At 35.0% G+C, this 27056-nt stretch overlaps 1 protein-coding gene across 5 annotated transcripts in view; it reads right to left on the minus strand.

Annotated features, from left to right (window-relative positions):
- LOC143253059 (N-acetylneuraminate (7)9-O-acetyltransferase) overlaps window positions 1-27056 on the minus strand; it is an 88883-nt gene that overhangs the window by 45872 nt on the left and 15955 nt on the right. For 4 of the 5 annotated variants that reach the window (XM_076506222.1, XM_076506218.1, XM_076506219.1 and 1 more), the window contains exons 3-7: window positions 24762-24858; window positions 21636-21825; window positions 6329-6654; window positions 3991-4096; window positions 3475-3599 (exon numbers count right to left, since the gene is read on the minus strand). In XM_076506222.1, coding sequence (XP_076362337.1) covers window positions 3475-3599; window positions 3991-4096; window positions 6329-6654; window positions 21636-21825; window positions 24762-24858 — 844 coding nt within the window. The remainder of the gene's footprint in view (window positions 1-3474; window positions 3600-3990; window positions 4097-6328; window positions 6655-21635; window positions 21826-24761; window positions 24859-27056) is intronic. The other variant, XM_076506223.1, reaches the window with a different exon arrangement.

The raw sequence follows: 27056 nt of genomic DNA on the forward strand, positions 1-27056 counted from the left end.
TGACACCTAGTCTACAACATTAAGAGAGAAAGCAGAGTAAAAGTTGTAAAGTACTTACTCTAGCAAAATGGTAATGATCATAACCCACCAGGAAGACTAACAGGTAAGTTCAAGAACCACCGTCAGTCACCTGAAGTTGGCCTTTCCAGTCCTGGTTCCGGGTTATGTGTCATAGCAGCTATTATCAAAATGTAAAAGAATAGAAGTTTTAAAAGACACATAGCAAAATCGTAATAATGAGTAGCCAAATGTCCAGTACAAAGATAAAAGTCAATTAAATGGAGTAAAATTTGTAAAAGTTAGTAGTTTGAAAACATCTTTAAATGGATATCCAAGGGTAAAGAGACCACACTGTCAGTTGGATGTGGTCCTATTTTGAAAGATGGTTTGCAACAATGTCTAGAGTGCACAGGATATTGCAAGCAATTAAGCTTATCCAAGGGTAAAGAGACCACACTGTCAGTTGGATGTGGTCCTATTTTGAAAGATGGTTTGCAACAATGTCTAGAGTGCACAGGATATTGCAAGCAATTAAGCTTATCCAAGGGTAAAGAGACCACACTGTCAGTTGGATGTGGTCCTATTTTGAAAGATGGTTTGCAACAATGTCTAGAGTGCACAGGATATTGCAAGCAATTAAGCTTATCCAAGAGAAATGGGCCCAATAAAGGAAATCCAAAGTCTGGAATCAAAGGGTGTTTTGACAGTGGTTATGAGATATCACTATGGAATTACCCATATGGACAATGACCAAATGATCTACTAGAGGAGAGATATATTGGGAGCAATTCAAGGATATTAATTTGGAGTGAATGCTCTTTTATTCTCTGGATTCATAAAGTTAAAGAGTCAATTTGGGATGTTCCTCAATTGTTGAGGGGTTAGTCACTGAACAAGAGGAAGCCAAGCTGAGAAGATAAAATGTCCACCAGTGGTAGTGTTTCAACATTACAGCCACCAGGTAAGATCCTCCATGGTCATGTTCCATTAATGGTGAATGAAAGGTTCTAAGAAGCTATACTTTCAAAGGAAGATAGAGGTTTTGCACATGGAGATGATAAGGTTAGACCTGACTGAGGTGAGAGCTGAAGAGTATCCTGAGATGAATAAAATATAAGGTCAAGGGTTAGGAAAATCCTGACAAACCATCCTGAGCAAGTAGCATCCTAAAGAAGAAAAATAATTTGACTCGAGGATTCCTCCTGGGGACAGGATATGAAGAACTAATCATCCATGCTGAAGTGGAACCCAAATCTACAATTAAGTAGATGATAAGAAAACACCCACCTAATGTGGCTGAAAACATACAAGACTACTACTACCCAAATGGAATGGTATGGAACTGAAAGTTACAGTTGTTGCAAGTGAATCTGAGGTAACATTTTGAGGCAGAAGCTATCAAAACATGGAGAAACACATCCAACATATCTACCTTTGTCATCCATACACCTGGTTGGAAAAACCAGCAGATAGAGAGATGAAATTCTTCATATCAGAGTGAGGGATGACCATAAAATGACCAATTGATGGAAATTAGGCCAATGATGAAGCACCAGCAACTGGTCTTTTTTGGAAAAGTGAAGAAGTTATTGTTTGGGAGAAGAGAAGTAGGCTAGGTCTGATGAGTGATGAAAAAGGCTGCAGGGAAGGAGAGAAGAAGACAGGGAAAGAAATGTAGAGAGCAAGACTGTAAATCAGGGTTTGAATGACTCAACTGGCTGAAAGGAAATTAGTTCACAAATAAACAAACTGAGACAGACAGACTGCCACAGGTCCTGAACCAATTTCATGGTCTCTTATAGTTAGGATGAAAGAAACAAAATTGAGCAAAAGGACATGGGAGGCTAGGATACTGAAACAGGTTGGAGAAGAGAGGAGAGGTTGAGGGACATATTAGATGAAGTGAGAATGTGACTAATACAAGACAAATGAAGAAAAGGAAAACAGATAGTGGACGGTTTCACTACATGGTTCAAGGGAATCAGAAACACTACTAAATACCCTCTGATGGAGAAAGAGGGCAAAACAAAGGTCACAGAGGAAGGTAAATGGACACTGAAAAAAATGGTAGCTCCACCCAATATGTCTCAATGATTAAGAAACTAAGTGAGAAAAGAAAAGGCATTGAAATAGAAGAAGTGGTAGGAAGATTAAAGTGTCTCCCTTTATTTATCAGGAGTAAGGTTGAGCATTTCTGTAAGGAGGTGAAAAGAGGTAATGATAAAGGATAGTAGAGAATGTATGAAGTCAAGAAATTGACAAAAGATAGGGACATGGCAAATAAAAGAGTCCAACCTCCAGAGTAGCAAAACACATTCCAATAACAGGGTGCCCAAGAAAGGAAAGGGAAATGACTACAGGGAAGTAGTTAGGAACTAGTCAAGCATGGAAGACGTGGCATAAATGTGTGTGAATGAAGCTGTTCAAGAAAGAAGTTTTCATGGACTGAAATATCAAGGAAAGAGGAGAAACAAAGAAACAGCAAATGAATGTTGTCTAATATATATTGGGAAGTATCATAAGTTATAGGAGATACAGAAAGAATGGTACATACCTAGGTAATGAGATTTTGTAAACCTGAATGGAACTAAACATATTTTTCAGATAGCAGAAGTACCAAAATCAAAGTCAAAAGATATTCAAGTGACTTTTTCTCCTCCTTAAATTCAGTTTCAAAGTTAGATGAATAGAACTGTGTAGTAGAGATGAAAGAAGAGAGCCCTGGTGGCAACATGAATCCCACCACATAGAAAAAAAAACTTCCAGGATTGTTAGTAAATTGTTCATAGTGATCATAATGAATGTTATTTTCTTCTTCTCTTTTTTTTTTCTTCAAAAGAATTCATGCTAAATTGTGAATTCATACTGATACATTGAACACGCAAAGTGAATTAGTTGTAAACTTAAACAATTTTCAGCAAAATTGAACACACCTTTCTAAGACTATACCAAGATTTTTACATGCAAATGTAAAGGAAGCATTTGTGCAAAGAACTGTGTCATTCTGCAAAATTGTAAGTTCATGTATTTCACATGAATTTTAAGTTGGAGTTTTCACAAGACTGTTGGCATACAAGCCTCTCAAGCAAAAAGTGCAACTTCAAGAGGAAAACAGCTATATATGTATGGAATTGAGCAACTGTAAATGAATGCAAGATTAGTCTTGTGTGAGATTAATCAATTAGTAAATTTCACTAATCAACCAGCTATAAACAAGGTATGCATAAATATTTGTGTAATTTATATTTTCCTTTCTAATAAGCATAAGAAAACACTACATACATTAAAGTATTATGAAATAGCAGAAATTAATCTTGAAGCAACACCACAAGGTTAAAAGAAGTGGTACAGATGTTTCTCACTAAAATTAATTGGATCTATTAATAAGCTTCAGTTACTTTTTTCCCTCTAAAAGGTTTTAGTTCCAAAAATGTTTGGAAAAGAGTTTTACATTGTTTTAATTAAAAATCTTACCAGACACCAAATGCCAAAAAGGTAATGATCTGAAGCGTTGTCACTGACTCAGGACTACTGCAACAGGTCCCATCATTGTAGTTCATATGATCATTACAGTACATGTTTAATAAAATTTGGACATACTGAAACAAAGTAATATTAATACATTTACTAATCTCTTCAAAATTTAACTAAGCAAAGAAAATAACAAATAAATTATTACAATGTAATATATAAAAGATAAGAGCAGCATTTCTGCATAGCTATTAAAGTTCTTATAATACAGGGTGTTTGGAAAGTCACTGTGCATTTATATATTTATTAACAGACAAAACTACATAGTGACTTTCCAAACACCCTGTATAACAATTAGAAAAATACAAAACTGACTTCTTAAAATTATGCAACTTTTCCATTACAGGCACTACTTATATTTTCTTTTATAAACAAACTGTTGAGCATCTTTCTTAAATAAGAAAATTTTCTACAGTTACAAGAAATCAACTTCTTCCTAATTATTATAAGACTGCTCACATAATTAAGGGCTACATTTCCAGCATGCAGACCATCTTCCATTTCATCAATTACTCCAAGACATATCATTCTCGCAGAACTCCACATTTGAACACTACTGTATTGTCTGAGAATAAGAATAAAAAAAACATATATGGTTATATATTGAAAAAATATAGAATTTTTTTATTAAAAATCTATAAATATTTACACAAAAGTTCTTAAAGAAGTTAGAAAAAACATTTATGGTAGCATATAAAACATTTTAATTTATGTTCTAGTACAAAATCAATAAAAAGGCACACACACACACACATGAAAAATCACAAGAGAATATTTCATGTAACAGAAACAAAACTTAATTAAATGTGGTAAAAACTATAATTTTCCTATACTGAAAAGCTATTTCCAATAGATACATCCCCCTTCTCACAAGGTTAACTCTTCCCATTTTGTGCTGCCCTCTGTATCTGAATCTTTTTTTCATAACATTTTTCACAAACCTTCTGCACTCCCCAATTAGAATCGGAGATTCCCACGTCTTTCATGCAAATCAGCACACATCATTTCTCCATCAACAGGAGAGCCTTATCATCATGAGACTTTATGCACCACTACCAAACCATCACTTTGAAGTTTGGCAGAAGATGTAAGCACTGAAAGATTGTGGGGAGGAGATGCAGCAGATGAAGGGAGTACATCTGAGTGGAAGAGGATAAGTTAATAAAGTAATCCCACATGGTACAAAATAGCTAAGACATGATACACTGTACTCAAGTAAACTACATCCAAAACCTCATCACTGGGTATCAACAACCATATGAAGGTAGGATAAGAATATCTTCTTCACCTCAAGCTTTAAAATCAGGGATGTGAAGAAACAACTGACTCCAAGGCATGAAGAAGGAGTAGCATTGAGTCAGGGATTTAAGAATATATCATCTGGTGCGTGAGGGAAGTCCATTACATGCAGTCAACCTTTGTGACTGTGAGATAGGCCCAAAATGTCTAAAGGTCAATAATATTACTGTCACAAGAGAAAATGAAGGAATGCCCAGAACAGAAATGGAAACAATCCAATAATACTCCTTGTGATCCATGACATAGAGGGAAGAATTGAGGGAGGAAGATGGACAACACCAAATCTGAGTGAGGACTTACATTTATTAGTTCACTCGATATCCAAAACCAGCCAGCAGGATACTGACATCCATGTGAGGGTAGGACCAAAGAGGCAAGCTGCACTGAGATGCCAGTAAGACAAAGTTGGGAATACTAGGCACCTTTTAGATGAAAAGGAGATCTGGGACCTGCCCCTCAAAGAGGCAAACCAAACCAAATAGTTGTTGCTCCAAAGAAGGACAAGTCCATCCAGTGATAAGAAAGATGGATTGATCCAAAACCCAATGAGGATAAGGCATACTAATACCATCACCCAACTGGGAGGTGAAACACTCAGCTTGAATCCAAATATTAGGAGACGTGGAAAAAATAAATAAGATTAGGAGACAGAATCATGTAAAAGAGTGATAAAAAAGAAAAACAACAGACAAAATATTATGTCTGAGAAATAAAAGCTGACAAGTACCAAACAGAAACCTTAAGCATTGTGTGGGAAGACACAGTGAACTGTTGGGTGTAGGGTAGTGAATAAACAATTGAAATCCTCATCAGCATAGCCAAGATTGAAAGGCTCAGTAGGAAGTAGCACAATGGGAGATGACAGGGGCTGTTCCCTGAAATGTTCAGTCTTCATGCAAATAAGTGCCAATAAATCCCCCCAATAGGTTGCCCACACCTGTGGCCTGAAGTTATATAGCATCAAATGAACGAGACAGACCTGAAATGCAATGTTAACTTCAGAATTCGTGCTTGACATCAAATGAATAAGTAAAAGTTTGGCAGCAAAATACAGATAAAGAAATAATATGCAAGTTAAACTAACTTAAACCACTCTGTAGCAGATCTGGAACAAAAGAATGTCATCTGAACTTGAACATTAGTAAAGAGAAGTGATGTTTTGGTAGGGGCAGACAGAGGGAGTCATTTGGGTCACGAGATGGTGGTGCTCTCCTATAAATAGAGAGATGATGCATGTTGTTTTGCATATGATACATGCTGGAATATTTCATTCCAATAGAGGGAGTGCTTGTGGCATGTATTATAAAAAGTATGCATATAGAGGGCAGCACAAAATGAGAAAAGCTAATCTTGTGAGATAAGGGAAGTACCATACAGGAAAATTTCTTGTGAAATAGAACACAACTGTAAAGAAGCTTTTCACTTTGATTTTAGAATAATACATTTTCATACATAAAATTAAAGATATTGTGGTAATTATTATTAAACCATTACTTACAAGACTTCAATGGCAATACTGTTATAAAGTTTAATCTGGTCATTAGTGATCATCTTACGGTTCCGACTCAGCTTGTCTTCATTGACAGGTTCTTGCAACATCCATAGGACCTTGCTCTTCTTTCCCAATTGGTCAAGATAAGGCATTAATCTTGTCATGTTTGTACGGTAGTTCTCAACAGCTTCCATACTACCATTAAAAACTTTAATGCTCCATGTACCGCTCCCAACTATTATTACTTTAGGTCGTTTCTTTGGTTCTTCATGTAACCATTTTTCAAAAACTTCATACATAGAAGTGTTCACCATAGGGTGCCATAAGAAATCCTGTTAAACAAAATGGTTCTTTTATTCCTTATTCAAAGGCAAATAATATATCACTTATTGAGAAACTCTATTCACCAAATACGTTATTCATTAAAATATGTATACTTTAATCAGTTGCTTGTTCAAAACAAAGTTCAACTATTGGAAATAAGAGCTGTAGAAAACTTCTTTCAAAATTTTAATTTTAAAAAAATTGAAAATATGTTCTAGTTAAAAGAGAAACTAGGGATAGTCAGCCACACATTACAAGTGATTAAAAATTACTAAATTTGTATGTGGAGAAGTTGAAAACATATTAGTTAAGAAAAAAGATTTGTGGGGACACTTTTTTGTTTAGTATCTGTAATTATATCTAGTTGTTTAAGGTAAACTAAATAGAATACATGGATAAAAAATTTTGATTGCCAAGTAAAATGTTTTAAATAATTGCATATTTCTAATGTTCTTTTGACAATACATATCTCTATGTGTCCTACGACATTAGTATTTAGCCTATAATATTTTAGCTCTACATGTTTTTTACTTTGTAACCACCATGTAAGCATGACAGTAAACATGACAACTCTCAAAGTACTCAAAGTATCTTCATGAAATATGACAAGCTTTCAGTAAATTTAAAAAAAATATTTTGCCTACAAATATCTGAAATTTTATTTTCATATTTTTACTAAAGCTTTGTAATTTTATTGTGTCAGAGGTTTGCTTGCTCCAAGTGCAAAGGGCTTTTTATGTTAAGATTACAAAAACTTTTCATCTGAAAATTTTTTAATTTCATTTTCATAATTCATGCAACCACCTAAATAAATATCAGTTGTTTTTTTTTAATTTTTTTATTATATTTTATCTCTTATTTTCCACACCATAGCAATAGAGGATTTGTCAATTTCACCAACTTCATAAGCAAATTGTACCAGGAAAACACACTTATCTTAAATGTATTAGAACTTGTAACAATATATATGTCTACTTTTAATTAATTTTATTGATTTTTGGACTGTGTATAACTAATAATCTCCCTAATACCAGCAGTAAACATGTATTCAACTATGTAACACATGTCTACTTGTAAGCTGCTAACAAGCATACATTATGAAACATTTTCAATACTACTATTATATTATTTTGTTTTACCTAATCTATCTGTATATAAACTAATAAGTTCCTAATTTTTACAGTTTAGTAACTTTTATAATAACAAAGAATGTACATGAAAAACAAGAACTACTAACCTGTGTTTTGTTTTTTGCTGTAGACTGTTGATGAATTGTAACTCTACTTGCTTATACTAATAGCATTTATTTAAATATTGCACCTAATAATGAAATTATAAGATGTAAAAACCAGACACTGTCCTACAACTATTACAATTTTTCTAACTTTCTAACTTAGTAATAAGAGGCATTATCACTTTAGCTAAACTCATTGATGTATCTCCTATGGGATAAAATTTTGACCTTGAACCATATAGATAATTCTCTGTACAGGGAACAATGTAATATCATATGCTATTCAAAATATTAAACTTTCTCTTTCAGTTAGTCATAAATAATCTAATGTTAAACAACAGAAAAAGCTATTAGCAAGTTGTGAAAGTTTGGGGAAAGAAAGAGGAGTCTGGTTTTTGTTTTTCTTTTAGTTCATGGCTTTGTAACCAAATAATATAGAAGTCTATATTTGGTATTTTTTTTTTTGCCTGAATAACAGTTATATTACAATGAGTAACTTAAGTTAAATTCTATATTTCTTGGAAGTCTATATTTGGTATATTATTTTCTTTTTGCCTGAATTACAGTTATATTACAATGAATAATTTATATTAAATTCTGTATTTCTTGGAAAGATGATAAATAAATTACACAGAATTTGGTTTATTATCTACATTTTAATGCCACGTTTACTGGTATACATTGATAAGAAAGTAGTTTAATTAAATTTTGAATACAATTCTTTAAAGCATTGTGGCATGAACACTTTGACCTATCAAGTGCAAAATGATTAATCGGTTAAGATTTTTTGTGCATACAAAAATATTTCTACCATACTATGTCTCACATATCTATTACCAAGGGTATGTTTCAGTCAGTATAGAGATCACCAGGTCAGTGGGGATGAACAATGACAGTAATGGTCTGAACATTATTGACATAATCCATGTGTTACAACAAAAAAATTATACTTTTATGATATGTTCCTTTTTCAGAAATCGGTTATGCACCTTTATAATCAAAAGTTATTACCAAATCTTATTAAGAAAAAAAGAAGACTAGAGTGATAGAAATGACAATTTTTTGTATCATATACATTTTAAATACTTTTGAAAATGTGTTTCTTATGTAACTTGAATTCATAACAAATACTACAATCACTTAACTAACACCATACATAATACACAAAATCTGACTGTACATTTGTATCCAACAAACCTTATCCAAGGTCAGGATACACACATCACAGTATATACACATTATCTATAGATATAGCTAGACTAAATATAAAAGATCAAATATATAATATTATTTGCAATGTCATTACAATAATACTGTTAATAGTGTTAAAAAGTTATTTGGTTGGTTTGGTGTTTCATGGCACAAAGTAACTAGGCTATCTGTGCCAAACAACCAGTAAAAAGTTAAAATTAAAGTAAAATTAGTGAAATTCATGAAAAGAAATTAAGGTAATTTAAAAAAACATAAGTTGAATTAAAAGCAATTTTTACAGCTGGTCTACAGCTGTAAGAGAAAAACTACAGTAATACAAGTTGTAAAGTAGTTTCTGTAGCATAATTGTAATTATCATAACTTGCCACGAAAACTAACAGGTGAGTTCAAAAACCACCTTTGGTCACCTAATGTTGGGCTTTTCAATCCAGGTTTCGAGTTATTTGACATTACGGCCATTTTCAGAAAGTAAAGTAATAAAAGTTTTAAAAGACTTGTAGCAAAATTTTAATTATAACTCTCGAGGATAACTAATGGATAGTTCAAACAGCAGCGTTAGTCACCTGATCAGTCCTGGTTTCAAGTAATTTGACATTACGGCCATTTTCTAATTTCAAATCGAACTAAATGTACTTTGACTTTTAAAACGGAATCAAATTAAAAATGGTCTAATGCATAAATTAAAAAACTTAAATAGCATGAAAAAGGTCAATGGCCTTTAAAAAACTAAAAACATTTTCAAGGCAAACAGTGTCACCGTCACCAATAACACTGTGTAATGTTACAGATAAACTTTGGAACAGAACATGTTTAAAATGGTGCCATCATTGAGGGTCATAACGATGCCAAGACAATAAAATATGGCTTATTGTGACCTGAGTATTACACATACAACACATTGGTGCATCAGTCCCAGATAATCGAAAATGATGAGTTAAAAATTCTTTGATTGATTGTTTTTGCAGAGTATTAATGATCTAACTCAGTAGAATGGATGGCAACTGCCCATTGTGGAGACACAAGTGTAGAGGACACGCTTCCACAATGGGCAGTTACCATCCATTCTGCTAAGTTTCATGATCAATTAAAAAACTGTGACCAATGCATAGTCTACTTAGAACAACTTCCTCTTTTCAATCATTACAGAAGCAAAATAGCCAAAGTCCAAAAGAGGGTTTTATTTGGAAAAGCTTGTTTTCATGCTGCTCACTCCAAATCGACTGCCAAATGGCACAGAGTCAAGCCTTGAATACAGGACCACAGTCCATGTATGGAACAAGCACAGCAGTGATAGTGCCAGAGCAGATAGATTTAGTTGCAGTGTTGGTGAGGTCGTTCCCATGAATACCAACATGGCCCAGTGTCCAGAAAAACTGGATAAAAGTAGATGTTAAAGAGAAATGAGCCAGTCAGTTGTGAATATTATTGAGAACAGGGTATGAACTAATATGAAGCAATTCCAGGACTGGTAGAGAACTAAGCAAGTCAGTATAAAGAGTGCAATTTGAGTACTGCTTAGCTCCTATGTGATCCAGGGCAAGAGAAATAGCATACAGTTCAGCAGTGAACACAGAAGTTGTAGAGGGGAATCTCCCCGCAACCACCAAACCACAATAAACCATGGCAGAGCCCACACAGTCACCTGGTTTCAAACCATCTGTATAAATAGGAATGGAAGGATGGTTAAAAAGATGTTCATCAAATGTCAGGCAGTATTCCCAACTGGGAGTGTCTGCTCTTCTAAGATGACTTAAAGATAGGTTACATTTGAGGACTGTACGAAGCCATGATGGGAAGGGCTGAACAATGGGTACAGCAGTGTTATCCAAGGACAGACCCAATTCATCCAACTGAGCCTGGATATGAAGGCCAAAAGGAGAAATGGCAGATCGTCTGTTCTGAAAAAGCATGGCACACCAAAAATGGAAAACAACCCCAGGTAAAATGCTTTGGTAAAGAACAAAGTTTTGAAGCATATAGTAAAGACAGTTTTAAAGAGCAGAGGTGCAAAGAAGGTTCATGAGACTCTATGTATAAGCTCTGAACTGGAGAAGAGTGGAAAGTCCCAGTGCAGAGCTGAAGTCCTTGATGATGAATGGGGTCCAGCATCTTTAAGGCCGAGGGGTATGGCACAACCACAGACCAGTGATCGATCTATAGTCAAGTTTCTATCAAATAAGAGCACGATATATCTTCAGCATAGGACATTGATCCGCTCCTCAAGTGGTGGAAAAGAGGACACAGAGGATGTTCAGTAGTGCTCTTGCACATTTGACCCATAGCTCCTTGATATGTGATATAAAAGTCAGCTTACGGTCAAAGATAAGCCCCAATAACTTTGTCTCAGGGACCAAAGGCAGCAGAACTTCACCGATACAGAGTTCAGGATCAGGATGAATACCCCATTGGCAGCAAAAGTGCATGCAAATGGTTTTAGAGAAAGAGAAGTCAAAGCCGTTTGGTACACTTCAGTAAACGATAGAGAGCAGTCTGCAGCTGCCGTTCAATATACCTCATGTTCAACGACTGATATGAAATGTGAAAGTCGACATAGAGCCCATTTGCAACAGTAAGAGAGAGTTGTCCAGTGATGGCATTAATCTTTATACTGAAAAGTGTGATACTCAAAACACAGCCCTGTTGGACTCCAAGTTCCTGTAAGAAAGAACGGGAATGTGTCCAACCCACACAAACTTGTAATCTCCTGTCCATTAAAAAATTTTAAATAAAAATGAGCAAATGACCATGTAACCTAAATATATGGAGGTCTCACAAAATGCTATACCTCCATGTTGTATCATAAGCCTTCTCAACGTCAAAGAATATTGATGCAAGATGTTACCATTTGAAAAAGGCTTCTCTGACTGACCTCACATATCAAATCAGGTGGTCCATGGTAGAGCGCTGTCATAAGAACCCATACTGGGTGGGCGTGAGGAAGTTGTTTGATTCAAGGAACCAAACAAGATGAGCATTAACCATCCTCTCTGAGGTCTTACAGAGACAGCTCATCAAAGCAACTGGATGGTAGTTTGAAGGAATCTTGGGATCCTTTCCATGCTTAAAGAAAGGCAGGACAATAGCCTGGCACCAGGCATCAGGAAAAATATTCTCCTGCCAGATCTAGTTAAAAACAATCAGAAAAATAGCAAGAGAAACAGGAGATAGATGGTGCAGCATGTCATAGTGTACATCATCAGGTCCAACCAATATACTGCCAAACCAATGAAGGGCCAGTTTGAGTTCCACCAGTGTAAAGAGATGATTATAGTCATACAGACAATCAGCTCAAAAGAAAGGAGGTGAGTGCTCTGCCCGAGTCTTGATGGATAAGAAGGTGGAGGATGAAGCAGAAGTGCTAGATACCTGGCAAAAGCTTTAACCTAGAGTATCGGCAATGCTCCATGTATTAGCTACTTCCTAGCCATCAGAGAGCAAGATTGAGAGGGGGACAGAATTATATTGCCCACTGACTTTTCGAATCTTGTCCCATATGACTTCGGAACTGGTGGTAGAAGATATGCTAGTTGTGAACTTAATCCAAAAGTCCTTCTGGCTTTGATGTCTTACTCACTGATCATGTGTACAGGCCTGCTGGAAAGCAACGAGGTGCGAGAGTGAGGGAAACTGCTGCCACACAGTTGTCTACTGATGGCAGGACTACGTTTTTAAGGAGTAGTGACAGAGGGCCAGTTTGCTTCATCCAGCTTCCATCAGGACATGCTGGTTAGGTGGCATCAACCACAGCCAGCCTCTCTCAAAATTATAGGAAAATGATCACTGCCTTGTGGATTATTGTCAACCCTCCATGAAAAGTGGGAGAATAGTGAAGGGGAGCATACTGAGAGATCAACAGCAGTAAAGGACAGACTTGGTGCATGAAAATAAGTATAAGAACCACTATTGAAAAGAGAAAGGTTGTGATCGGAGAGCATATGCTCTACAGAGAAACCCCTCCTATCAATATTAGCACTTCTCCAGAGTGAATAATGTCCATGATAGTCCCCCAGGATTAAAATATGAGATGGCAACTGTTCAATGAGAGCATCATGGCCTGATTGATCATGTATCTCCAGGTGACAAGCTGAGAAAACAAACAGTGATGGTATGACCCAAGGAAACACGGATGGCAATGGCCTCCAAGGATGTGTCATGTGGCAAATACAGAGTGGGCACATGCTGATCAATCAACAGTGTCATCCCTCCACACACTTGTCCATTACACAGCCTGTCATTTCTGTACAAAGAAAACTGCCGAAAGGTGACTGTATTAGCAGGTTTCAGAAATGTTTCTTGTAAGGAAAAACATACAGGATAAAAGGAACCAATCAGTGCTTTGATTGCATCCAGATTAGAACGTAAACCTCAACAGTTCCATTGTATTAAGGTGGTCATTTTTATTTACGTGTAGACAAATTGGGTGGAGAGCTCTTCTGTTTTTGACCATGTTTTTTTCTTTATTGTCTTTAATTGAGGGAAGTCTTTAAACCTCCATGGATCCTGCCCTGGGTCGAATGGACAGGTCTTTATTGTTCGAAGATGATTCCAGCAACTGAGGATATGAACGAATGATTGTTTTGCATCTTGGAGAGGGAGAAGAAGATGTTCCCAAGGAAATGCCAGTGCCCAGAACCAAAGGAAGTGGATCTTCGGGTTTGCTGGAATGTATGTTAGAGACAGAGATGGGTGTTGATGTTGATTCATCAACTTTTTTAACCATGGAGGTGAAAAGGTTTTTCATTTGGTTTGAGAATGATTCTTTTGGAGGCACAGAGAGATCTGTCTACACTCCCACGGTAGTAGTGGAATGAAGTGCAGCAGCATCATATGTCCAAGATGAAGTGGTGGACAGAAACTTTCAAGCCTCAGGGTAAGTAACATTTTGAAACATTTTCAAATGCTGCACCTCTTTTTCTTCCAACCATTTAAGGAAAGAACAAAAGTAAGATGGGTGAGAGCCATTGCAATTGACACAATGGTCTGTTTCATACTCGTAGGCATCGTGGTCCTTGCCACCACAAGAAACACAAATCAAGGAACCACAACATAATGTCTTTGAGTGACCCAACTGCTGACAATGGAAACATGTCTTGGCTATATCTTGCAATCTAGATAACCTGCCATTATGGTGGCAGGTGCATGTGGTGATGTAAACATCAAAATTAGGGCATTGTTCAGCATCATAATTCCATGATAAATGTTTGTAAACAATCTACCACTGCAGAACCTCCTTGGGTGGAAAAACCTGTGAAGATCTCTGACTCAAAGATGTTCTTCAAATCCCTCTCAACAATAACTCCTCATTATGAATTCAAAGTAGCATAAGGAGTAGTTTCAACAGGTTTTTCCCCAATGGCCTATAAATGCAAGAGGAGTTCAGTGTTTGAGTGGATGTTTCCACTAATATGTCACCATAATGAAGCTTTCTGATTTAGGAGAGCCAGCAAGGCCCTCCAGTCCATTCTGAATATAAGAAAAAGGGAGACATTTGCCCTAAAGATTTGTCTGAATATGAGGTACAAGTGTTGAAAAGGTTGAAGGTAGGTTGCTTCTCTGAATCTTCAAGACATAGTCATACACCTATGCTATGGTTTTCACTATATTATTTTATATAGGGGGATCCATAATAAAGAAAGAATATTTCAATGCCCCAACCCACCATGAAGCCTTATGAGGGAATGCACTACAATGCCAAACAATGATATTGGAGCAATTTCAGGGTTTCATGAGCACTATACCCGAACACCAGCATCAGACAATGTTCACAACATCCACTGAGAAGAGAGGTGGAAGAGAGGACATGGAGAAGGATCAGTGCTCTTATACATTTGACATGAAGTTGTTTGATATGGGAAATAAAGATTAATTTACAGTCAAATATAAGACCTAAGAACTTTGCCTCAAGGAGGACAGTAAGTACTTCATCATCAATACAAAGTTCTGGATCTGGATGAATACCCCATTGTTGGCAGAAAAGTACACAAACAGTTTTAGGGAGAGAAAGTTGAAAACCATTTGCTGTGGTCCACTTAAGTATATCATTAATTGCAGTTTGTAGCTGCCGCTCAATAAACCTCATGTTTGATGACTGACATGAGATGTGAAAGTCATCAACGTAAAGACCATTTGCAACTGTAGGGGGTAGCTGTACACTGATGGCATTAATCTTTATAATGAAAAGTGTGACACTCAGAACACAGCCCTGAGGGACTCCAAGTTCCTATGGGAAAAAAAGGAAAAAGTGTTGAGCTCACATGGACCTGGAATCGACAGTTCATTAAAAATGCTTCATGAAGTGGCAAATTGCCACAAAGTCCACATAATTGAAGGTCTCGCAAGATAACGTATCTCCATGTTGTATCATAAGCTTTCTATAAATGAAAAAATATAAAAACAAGATGTCACTTCAAAAAGGCTTCTCTGACTGATGTTTCAAGGCAAATTACGTGGTCTATCATGGAGCATTGTCTTCAGAACCCACACTGAGTGGGTGAGAGAAGGTTGTTTGATTCAAGGAACCCTACGTGAAGAGCATTAATCATGCTCTCTAAGGTCTCACTGAGACAACTCATCAAAGGAATTGGACAGTAATTTAAAGGAATTGTTGGATCCTTCCCAGGTTTAAGAATAGGGAGTGCAATAGCTTGGCTCTAGACATCAGGAAAGATATTCTCCTGCCATATCTGGTTGAAGACAGCCAGGAGAATAGTGAGAGATGCAGGAGAAAGGTGGTGTAGCATCTCATAATGTATATCATCAGGTACAACTGATGTAGTGTCAAACCAATGAAGCGTAAATGTAAGAGGGCGATTGTAGTCACAGGGATGATCAGTCAAAAAGAAAAGAGGCAGATGTTCAACTCATATTTTAATAGCTAAGAAGGAAGGGGATGGGTTTGAAGAAATATATACATGAGAGAAACATCCACTAAAAGTACTGGCAATGCTCTGGACATCAGCAACTTCATGGCCATTGAATATTAAGATAGAGAGGAGGGCAGAAGTATACTGTCCACTCGCCATCTGGATCTTGTCCCATATCACTTTTGAACTGGTGGTTGAAGAAATGCTGGAGGTGTATTTAATCCAAGATTCCTTCTGGCTTTGACGTCTAACTTGCCGAGCCTGTGCATGGGCTCGCTGAAATGTGATGTGGTTTGAAAGCATGGGATATCTACAAAAAAAATCCCAAGCACATTTCTGAGCTTTTCGTGTTATAGAACAAGCAGAATTCCACCAAGGTCAGGGATGCACTGAGAAGCTGCTTGGACAATACCTAGGCTTCCGCTAGCCATTAGCCACATCGCCATTGGCGAAAAGAAGCAGCCTGTGGCTAAAAAATCTAGTGGTGGTTTGGCCATGGTGGCAAAAAATAATAATGTTTCAGTCTTGGATGGTTTTCCTTTATTTATTCTGCTCAAGTTTCGGTCTTAACAGCTTTCGTGGTTTTTATCGCTAGCCACGCCATTAATGATGACAAATGACCAGAGGCTCCCCAGCAAGTTGAAGAAACAAGAAACGTCTTTAAAAACTACCACTGATTGCAATCTATATTTTCTTTATATATGTATTTTTATAATTTCAGGGATATGACAACTAACAAATTATATTTTTAAAAAAATTATTACTCAGCTGTGCTAATGATTTCTTTTATTTTCATTTATTATGCTACATGTTTGATTCTGCCCTTGGTACACAAACAGTAATCAGAGAAAACTTAACTTTCGTCAAACCAACATATGGTCTGTATCAAAGTGGAAATCCCAAGTTTCGTTCGACATGTGTTTGAATTGAGATCATGACAACTCCTAGATCAGATAAAAAGACGTCTAAACAGTTAGATATATAAAGTTTTTTTCCAAAGAAGGTTGAAGCAACAACATCAACTGATGGTGGGAAATCCACTTCCAAAAGAAAAGACAGCTCTGAAGAAACTGAAGCTTGCAGCAGTGATCAGACTGTTGGTGTAAAAAATATATACCCGCAATTTTCACAGAGTTATTAAAGAAATTTGGTTTTCACAGTTTCCTTGGCTGGAACATGTTTCCCAACAAAATACATTTCATTGCATATTATGCAGGGACAACAAGAAGACAAATATTTATGCTACCACTGGGAAAACTGCTACTAAGCCTAAAAAAGACAATTTGGTGAAGCATGCATGGTCAGAAGATCATTGCAGTGCAGTAGCATCAAAATTTGTGATGCTACAATATTCGTATATTGAATACTTGTAGTGAAAGGAAGGAATGAAACTTCACCATCGGGATGGCTTCCTTTGCTTGCACAAGTAATGTGGCCATCTGTGCCTGAATGCCACCTTTGCACCCCACATACACATTCACAGCAGCAGTTGGCCACATTACTTGTGCAAGCAAAGGAAGCCATCCCAACTGTGAAGTTTCATTCCTTCCTTTCACTACAAGTATTCAATATACGAATATTCTTCATTCTAGTATTAATAAAATACTGTTTTCTACAGTATTTTCTTAAAACAAAAGGCAATTTGTCAATTTTCTAAGAATGAAACATTTTGAAAATATCTGTCAAAAATTAAGTAGCTAGCCAACTCTTCCAAATATCTTTGTTTATTACTTTAATTAGTGGTCTTATTTCAAAACACAAATTCTTATATATTTTTTAACAGGGAGTGACCTCTCTAAAGAAACTACAGACTCAGTCACAAAGTGGAACAGAGAGCTTCATATACACCCACAGCCAGTCTCTGAATGATATGTACAGTGCCCTAAATCATGTAGTTCAGGATGAAATGCAGGCAGCTTTTGGGCATCGCCTTTTCCATTTTTTGCTCTTGAAGCAGATGAAGCAACTGATGCAGGATACACCTCCATACTGATAATTTATATCAGGTATCTTTCATCATTAGGTGAGGTTACAAGTCGTTTCCTAGCTGTGCGTGAACTGACAACACTGGAGCTGATTCTATCTGCAACACAATGTGCTCAGTCATGGCAGATCGAGGATTGTTTGATGTTGACTTGGTTGGACTTGCAACTGATGGTGCAAATGTCATGGTGGGAATAAAAACAGGTGTTGCTACAAAATGTAAGGTGAAATGCCCCTGGATAATAACAAGTCATTGTTTGGCACACAATTTACAGTTGGCAGCTGAAAAGGCAGCAAACCAGGTGCCATACCTTGTGAAGTACATTTCAGTTTTGAACCAGTTTGCAAAAAAGCCTGAAATATTTTCTCAAGTTGTGTCAGGTTCTGAAAGAGAGCAAAGCATTGCATGGAGAGAAAAGCAACAACATCAAGCAAGTGTTCTTCACACTATGGCTCTCTTTTAATGATTCCGTCCAAGCACTATTCAACTGTATTGCATCTGTGATAAGCTGCCTGCAGGTCGTAGCAATGAAACGTTGTATTCCAGGCTGAGTCTAGTCCAGTAAATGTCATGTTACAGCTTTGTCATGATGACACATTTTTTAGCTGATGCTGTTGGCATTGTTGGACTTTTGTCAAGATCTCTACAGAGAACTGATTTATCTTATGATCAGGCTAAAGCAATTATTGATGGGTCAATTCTGACAATTCAGTCGCTGGTACAAATCCCTGGTCCTTACACATAGACTGCACTGAAGGAACTCCCACAAGCTCCTGATGCCAGTGGTTACAATTCTTTCAGAGGCCATAACATCAAAGATATTGATAAACAACGTGAAAAGTACAGATCAGCTGCTGAGTCATTTGTTGAAGAGGTGGTCACAAGACTACAAGTAGCATTCCCAGACACTAACCATCATGTCCTTTTTTCAATATTTAGTCCATGTCACAGCAGAGCAGTATCTGATGAAGATGACCTGAAGAAACTCATCCAGCACTTCTCTCCTTTCGTCAATGAGGATAAGGCACTGACTGAATGGCTGCTACTAAGGAACATAATGGAACAGGATGCTCACAAAAACAGAAACATGAAGAGCTTCTACAAGGAATACATCCATCAGACCCGTCAAACTTTTCCAAATTTGTCTCAGCTTGCAGCAATTGGATTAATAATTCCAGTTACACCTGTTGACTGTGAGCAGGGAATTAGCAGGTGCAACAGCATCAAAACAGATGCCACGAGCAGTCCGTCTGTGGCCAAGACAGAAATGTTACTGAACTTATCCATGGAGTCCAAACCATTAGATCATTTTAACTTCAACTCTGCATTCAGATACTGGGTCACTTACAAAGACAGACGTTGGTACCATTCTCTGTTGAAGAAATGTGCTTCGGAACCTCAGGTGTCAACTTCTACCACATCTTCTGTTGAGAATGATTTGGCTGAAGAGCTGCCATTGGATTTATCTACTTACTAGTCATGCTACCGTATTCTAATTTTAAATCATTTTTTTTTGTTTCTGTGTTATTTTGAGAAATGTATCTCTTTATTTTCCTCTTTATCATGTTTATTTTGTTTTTTTGTTTTTTTTTGGCGGGAAGATTGCTGAGGAATAAAAAATAGTACAAAACTTAATGTCTTGTAGATTTTCACATAATAACAACTATTTTTTACTGGATGGAATTGATACATATTAAAAGTCATGCACCACAAAGTTTTTGGCGACCTTAAATTGTGGCTAAACAACTGTCACTGTGGCTAAAAGAAAATTACTTTGTTTAGCCACAGTGGCTAAGAGAGTTATTTTTCTAGTGAAAGCCAAGAATACAGTTAGTTACTGCTGCTGCACAATCATCTATCAATGATTTATATAAGATGGCAGGATCAAGTTCCTAGAAAGCAGTGAAAGAGGACCAGTTGGCCTGGTCCAACTTCCACTGAAGCACACAGATCAGGTGGCATTGACCACATCCAATATCTCTTAATACGAGAGAAAAATGATCACTACCCCTTGGATTGATGTCAACCTCCCAAGAAAAGCAAGTGAAAAGTAAAGGGGAGCAGATAGAAAGATCTATAGCAGTAAATGACTAACTCGATGCATGAAAATAAGTGTAAGAGCCAGTATTGAACAGAGACAGGTTGTGATTCAGGAGCATGGCACGATCCCTCGCATCAATACTAGAACTACCCCAGAGGGGATTATGCTCATTAAGATCCCCTGACAAAATAGGGGATGCACTTGCTAACTTTATGGAAACTGGCTGAGCAAAGAAAATCATGGAATAAATTTTAAAAATAATTTATCATTTCAAACTTTATTTTTGAAACAGACATACTACATAATTAACTAAAGTATAAAAGTAAATCCTAAATGCAATTTAATTATATATATATCAAACAAATATGTATGAGGCAAGAAAAACAGCCAAGCACTAGGGACACCAATGTTCAACAATACACAGAGGAATTTTATACCTATATCGCCAACATTAATATTATTCTTCAAAATCAGCTCTTTCTATTAGTTTAAGTATGCTATTCAATTTAAAACTGTCACTTTTACTTCACAAGTGGATGTGGTTTATTTTAAACTAATGAACTTTCACAAGGTTTGCTTTGGCACAAAAGTTCTTGGAATGTACTCATTAAAATACTTGAATAGGTAGGTGGTTTAATTAAATTGTGAATATAACATGCACAGCAAAGGTTGGCACCAATATCGCCAACATTAATATTATTCTTCAAAATCAGCTCTTTCTATTAGTTTAAGTATGCTATTCAATTTAAAACTGTCACTTTTACTTCACAAGTGGATGTGGTTTATTTTAAACTAATGAACTTTCACAAGGTTTGCTTTGGCACAAAAGTTCTTGGAATGTACTCATTAAAATACTTGAATAGGTAGGTGGTTTAATTAAATTGTGAATATAACATGCACAGCAAAGGTTTTAAAAATGGCATTATCATTATAGGGTTAAGGAAAATCAGTGCAGTTGAGAATATCACTTTATAAAAACCTCCTTAAATTTGTTTAAATTTTTTAATTAGGCAATTACATCTTTTTTTCTTGGAATGGGAAATTGTACATGTTTTCATGTTCTTGACAATTTTTATATAGCTTGTGAATGAATATTTAATTTATTCACAGTATATCTAATATTCAATTTAAGGCACACTATCAGCAACAGAAACATTACTATTCTTAAAAGGTACAAAATCCAAATTAAATAATACACACACTAGGTTCCACCCATAATGAATTTCATATTGTTTGTTGACAATCAATTTCAAGGTGATTAGCTACAGAAAACCTAATACAAGTACCTCTACAGTTATTTTACAACAGTTTTCACATATAGAAAAAATTCTTCAAATTGTTGTAGTTCTTAACTCACTTGTATTCCAGCAACACAACACAAATCATAAAATGTTAAGTAACACATTTCAAAAGATATAATAAAGCACAGAAATTTTAAGCTAAAAATGATTGAACATTCAATATAAACCTCCATATTTTTATATTACTTCTACTGTCCAAAGCTTCAGATGTTAACTATTTTAAATAGTTTATTGGAGAAACAAAACAGAAGTTGAAAAAACATTAAGACTGCTGTATCCTATGCATGTCCATCAAACAAAAATTATACTAAATGGTACATCCAAACAAAACAAAAATTAATGCATTATACACACCAAATTCCATCTGATATCAGGATCTGAGAAATGAAGGTCTTTATGTGCAGGCTCATCTTCTTTTTCTTCCTTTGATCTGATAGTGTTGACAAGTTTGTAGTAAATATAACGCAATCTTGAGTCACCAATAAATACTATGTGATTTTTTGCTCCCCAGTAGGCTATGTATCTCATACACATTCTTGTATCACTACAAAACAAAAAATTACACAATAACTTGTAATGAAACTTCAATACTTTTGTCTATCCCGGATTCTAAATACTTTAAATATGTTTTCTTGTACTTTAAATATAAATAGAAAAGCAACAGCAAAAGGAATATTTGCTTTATTTAAATCACATATATGTGTAATACATAAATATACTATGCATTTCTATCTTCATGTATTTTAAGTGTTTATTTTGGATTTAGTCTTTGTCCTAATAAATGTGCAGGCTTCACATAACACATCAATGAGAAAGTATTAAATTTCTCATTTTAGCTGCCTTTTTTCATGAATATCAACAATGTCCTTCAGTGGTAGAACAGGCAATGCCTCAGGGTTAGAACATCACATATGTTTGAATGATGATGATCAGACATATGAATAGCTCTACTCTTTCTAGATAAATGCAAAATTTCTTACAAAGCAAGGAACATTCTATTTACTGTCTTGCACAAAATTATGATGATGAGTAAGTGATTTGAAAAAAGATCCACTGAAAATCATAATCCAACTTCCAAAGCAAACACACACTAAGTTTATGACTAGTGCTTTAACAAAAACTATTCATTTCAAATCTTAATCTGTGCTAATCTCATTCTTTCATTCTCACAATCCAGTTATTCAGCTTCGGTATTATTCTTTAATACATATCCTGATCAAACCTCCTGTTATTCTACAAACCTATCCTACTGCTCTTGCATAAAGCAAGTTTACTTTAATAAATCAGACAGTGGATAGAAATGAAAATGTTAGTGTCATAACCACGGGTTATTTTACTGAGGAGTTAGCTATTTCTGCTAAAGTGTGAACTGCCATTTATCTGGACTCTATATGTTTAACTTTCAAGGGGCATTGTACTGAAGAAAATGGCATCTTTACACAGCTTAAAGGACTTATAACAAAGAGTGAGAGTCACTCACTGCAAGGAGATGATTATGAAAGAATTATTCAGTGACAGAAAAATCCTCTACTGAATGTCAGACTTCAATACCAATAAAATCAATAACTCAGAATGGAGAATTACTAATGTCTGGTGCATCCAGAAAAAATATTTACATTTTTCCCGTGTACTTTGTTTATTTACTGTTGAAATTTATCACCAGTGAGTAATAGACACCTCTTGTAAAGAATCAGACTCATCAAGACAAAAACTGATGTCTCAAAACAATTTTTTTATAAATTCAAATATGCAATTCAGAACATAAAATAATGCTATACACAAAAATCAGAATGTTCTTAAGCTACTGTTGGCTTTCTGAGTAAACATTAGATCGGTAAATAATTTTGATAGCTAGTACAGCAAAGCTCCAGCACTGGTAAACAATTAGTGTAACGGACAATTTCAACGTGTATAATACATTTGATTCTTGTCTTAATTTTTGTTAAAAGATAATGTGTACAACATTAAGGACTGTTCCTATTCTTTTTCATAAATGTTGATGATTTTGTTTTTGTATTTTCTGTCACATATTTTGGTTAAAGGGTTTTGTGTTGCATGATTGCATTTGTGTTAAATAAGTTTTCTTTATGTATTATATTTGTAGAGATGCTATTTCAAATGACTGAGCATAATGATTGTAGACAGAGCCCTTTCACAGTTTCAGTCCTTTTAGATTTGCCAGAAACAAGACAATCTGGTGAACGAGGCCTCTTTTTTTCCATCTTGTGAATGACTGCATTAGTGTTTCTATGCTGCTTAGAAAACTAGAAATACCCATCCACGTGAGTGCTGATTGGCTGAGAAGCACTGATGATGTAACTATGGATTCCCCCATGTACCCAGTATGGAGAAGCACTGCACTCAAACTATTGGTAGACATCGAAGATACAAATATTTTTTATTATTTCAGCACAAACATGATTATTGTAAGTAGCCATTTGGACCGTGTCTTTTATTTATTATCAAAATTTATTTGTATCTCACTAGAAATTTTCTTTTCACCCCTTTCAAGCCCTGGGGGAACACTTTATCACTTTATTGTACAGGCCTATATAATATACAATAATTTGGGAGTTGCAACAAGTCGTAATGTACACACCAAAATTGTAATGGTTGGCATCTCTGTATTTGTATGTTAAATGGTAATTCTATCAGTTTCAATTAGTTATTATGACTTACACCAATAAAAACATGACTATGTATTGTATTTTCTTTGTTAACTCTCTAGTTACAGACAGGTCAAACAGCAGATGTTGTGATGCTTTAGTTATTTTCAAATTTAATTAAAGAACTTTGTTATCACTGAATATCAGTAAAATGACCATCATAACATAGTTGGTAATTCACATTTTAGTCTCTATTTTAAGTGTTTACAGGAGCAAAACGTAATGCACTCGTTGGACAGAACGTGAGATTGAAGTTTGTAAGTCTTATGAAGAAATCAGTGGTTTGAGAATTAGCCTGAAGCAAGGAAGAAAAGAAAATACAGCATACAGATAACATATAACATGTTTCTACTTTCCTGTATTATAAATAACAACAGTGCTTACTGAGAGTTTATCCCTCATGTGCAGGTTTCATCACACATGGTTAAAAACAAAACATTATATTTATCTTGCTTGAATAGCTTTTGTTCTATTTTATTCTTTGGGAGATATCTGTTCTGTTCAGGGTGTTACTGGTTAAAACTTTAAATGTGCAAGCATGCCCTTCAATGGTAGAACAGGCTGTGTCTCAAAATTATGGCTTCACCTATGTTTAAATGAGAGTGACAAGTCACTCTAGATAAATATGAAATTTCTTGCAAAACACAAGGACTGTTATAATGAATGATATACATTCATGAAAGAAACATAAAACTTAATATTATCAGTTATAAAATTTGCAATTATGATCACCTGCATGCTTATTCAATACATTTATAGAGACAATTATATACAGTAAAGGACGTGTGTATTAAAGCACATTGTAACTACCTACATTTTGGTATAGGAGTGCATCATACAACCATAAGGCTGCCACACCTGATACCCTTGGAACCGTCCATCACTTAGTAACCACTTGCATGAATCAATTCCTAAAACACAAATTAAATGTTGAAATAGTAAAATTTATTTTTGAAACTAAAAATGCACATGTAGAGATGAAGCAATGCAATGATAATATGTGAAAAAAATCACTCTAGAAGAAAATATTTCTATAACATGTTCTTACACAAGTATAATGCATACATAATGAATGAAATCTTTATATTTTCAAATTACACTTATATACACCACAAATTTCACATATGCAGTTACTAACTTTTCAATAACAACAAAAAAAGGAAATAAACATAATAAAATTAAGATGTGAGAAAAACCAATAAACTTGTTTTCAGGCTCCTATCATTATAAAAACAAAGTTGTTTCAGGTTAAATATAATCATTCCCATTCATTGACTTATCCAACAAACTCTTGAAAAAAAAAAAACACAACAAAAATACATTAGTACACAAACAATTCCACAAGGTTTTAACTCACACTGATTTTTTTTTTCTCAAATAACAAGTTTGAATTCAGGCTTTCACAGCTTCAAATTATTACTTTGTTATCCAAGTTTATACTTGAACCTTTTTAAAAGTATTACTTACACTGAAGAGTGATTAGACCTGAACATATTCGAAATATTTGAAAAAATCTCATATAATGTTTTTTATACCTAAGGAAATGAATTAAATATCCTAAGCCTTCCTTTGTAACCTTAATGATGCAAGATTAAATATCTTGATTAGAGCTGGCTAATTAACCAAATAGATAAAGAATGTTGACTATAATTCCAAGTCTGCAATGTATATCTACATGAAATGTTGCAAGTTTTGATAAAATTTACAAGTATGTTGTACATAAAAAATACAATGCATTATAAGCTCCTTTGTTTTTCAAGAAATATCTGTAAATTATTAACATCAACCAAGACAGACATTTGTGTAAAGAATAAAAATACTTTGTCCATCATACAATACGAATATTGCATTTGCACAGCCTCTATCTATAGTTTTTATTCCTTTATATTGTATCCTTTATCTACTTTCCTCTATTACAAATTGTTACTTGATCAAAATTGTAAGGTGAAATCAACAGACGATAACTCTGATATCAAATATGTAATAACATTTTGAATTTCACTCTGTAAAAGAGTATTATGTGTAAACTTCAACACCCATCAATTCACTTAGGGTTAAATTGACCACACGTGAGCAACAAATACACCAATTAATGTCACACAAAAAAAGCATTTTACCAAAATTATGATTCAGTCAATGGCTATCCAATTAATTTTGTTTTTGATTATTCCAACAAATGCTTAACTGAAGTACTCAACTAAACAAAAGTTAGTGTTTCTGATTATTCTAACTAAACAGTAATTAAAATATCCCCACTACAATTCTTATTCATTTTCAATTAATACAAGTTTTTAGCTAAATCAATTAGTCACAGCTCATGAAAATAATAAACTAATCAAAATTAGGATTTCAGATCATTACTATTTGCAGTTATTCAAATACCCAAGTATGCAAATTATTGACAATATGTTTGTTTGTTGTGCTAAACAATGTTCTGTCCACTGCAGATATCAAAACCTGACTTTTCATGTCCTTTTCTACTTTGCTTCATGATTAAAGAGTCTCAGGTTTTGTTTTCCATTACCATCCAACTTGTTTACCCTATCAGCCACAGGATACTTGTATTTGTTTCTATTTTACTGGAAAGCTACTAAAGTTATATACCACAGTTAATAATTTTAAACTGCTGGCGAGAAGAAGCCAACTGTTTGGTAGCACCATCTACCAACTTTTTAGATATTTTTCTTTTTCCTTTTGATCACTAATCAGATAAGATTGATCAATAGGCCCATTGAATAACCTTGGACCTGTAATTAGCAGAGTCCTGAGAGCCAATGGCTCCCAAGAATGCTGGCAGGCCTATAAAAAGTGTCTGCCAGATAGCTTGCATGGTCCCTTAAAATAAAACAAACCATTAAAAGTTCAACTCCATATAAACTGATCTAACTGTTTCTTAATTCAGCAGAAGTTGTGACAAACCATGAGCAGACATTCCAAAATTTATGAACACTTTTCAGTAACATACAATCCACAAACATCACTATTAATGCCTGTATATTCAAGGTAAAAGCACTTTCATTAATAAAAATGACATTAATTTGCCCAATGATCACTCTTTTGTAATATTGTAATGGAACTGATATACAAAATTTGAAATATAGAATAATTA

This window comes from Tachypleus tridentatus, chromosome 6 (genome assembly GCF_004210375.1).
Source record: "Tachypleus tridentatus isolate NWPU-2018 chromosome 6, ASM421037v1, whole genome shotgun sequence".
In the NCBI taxonomy this organism is placed as follows: domain Eukaryota; kingdom Metazoa; phylum Arthropoda; class Merostomata; order Xiphosura; family Limulidae; genus Tachypleus; species Tachypleus tridentatus.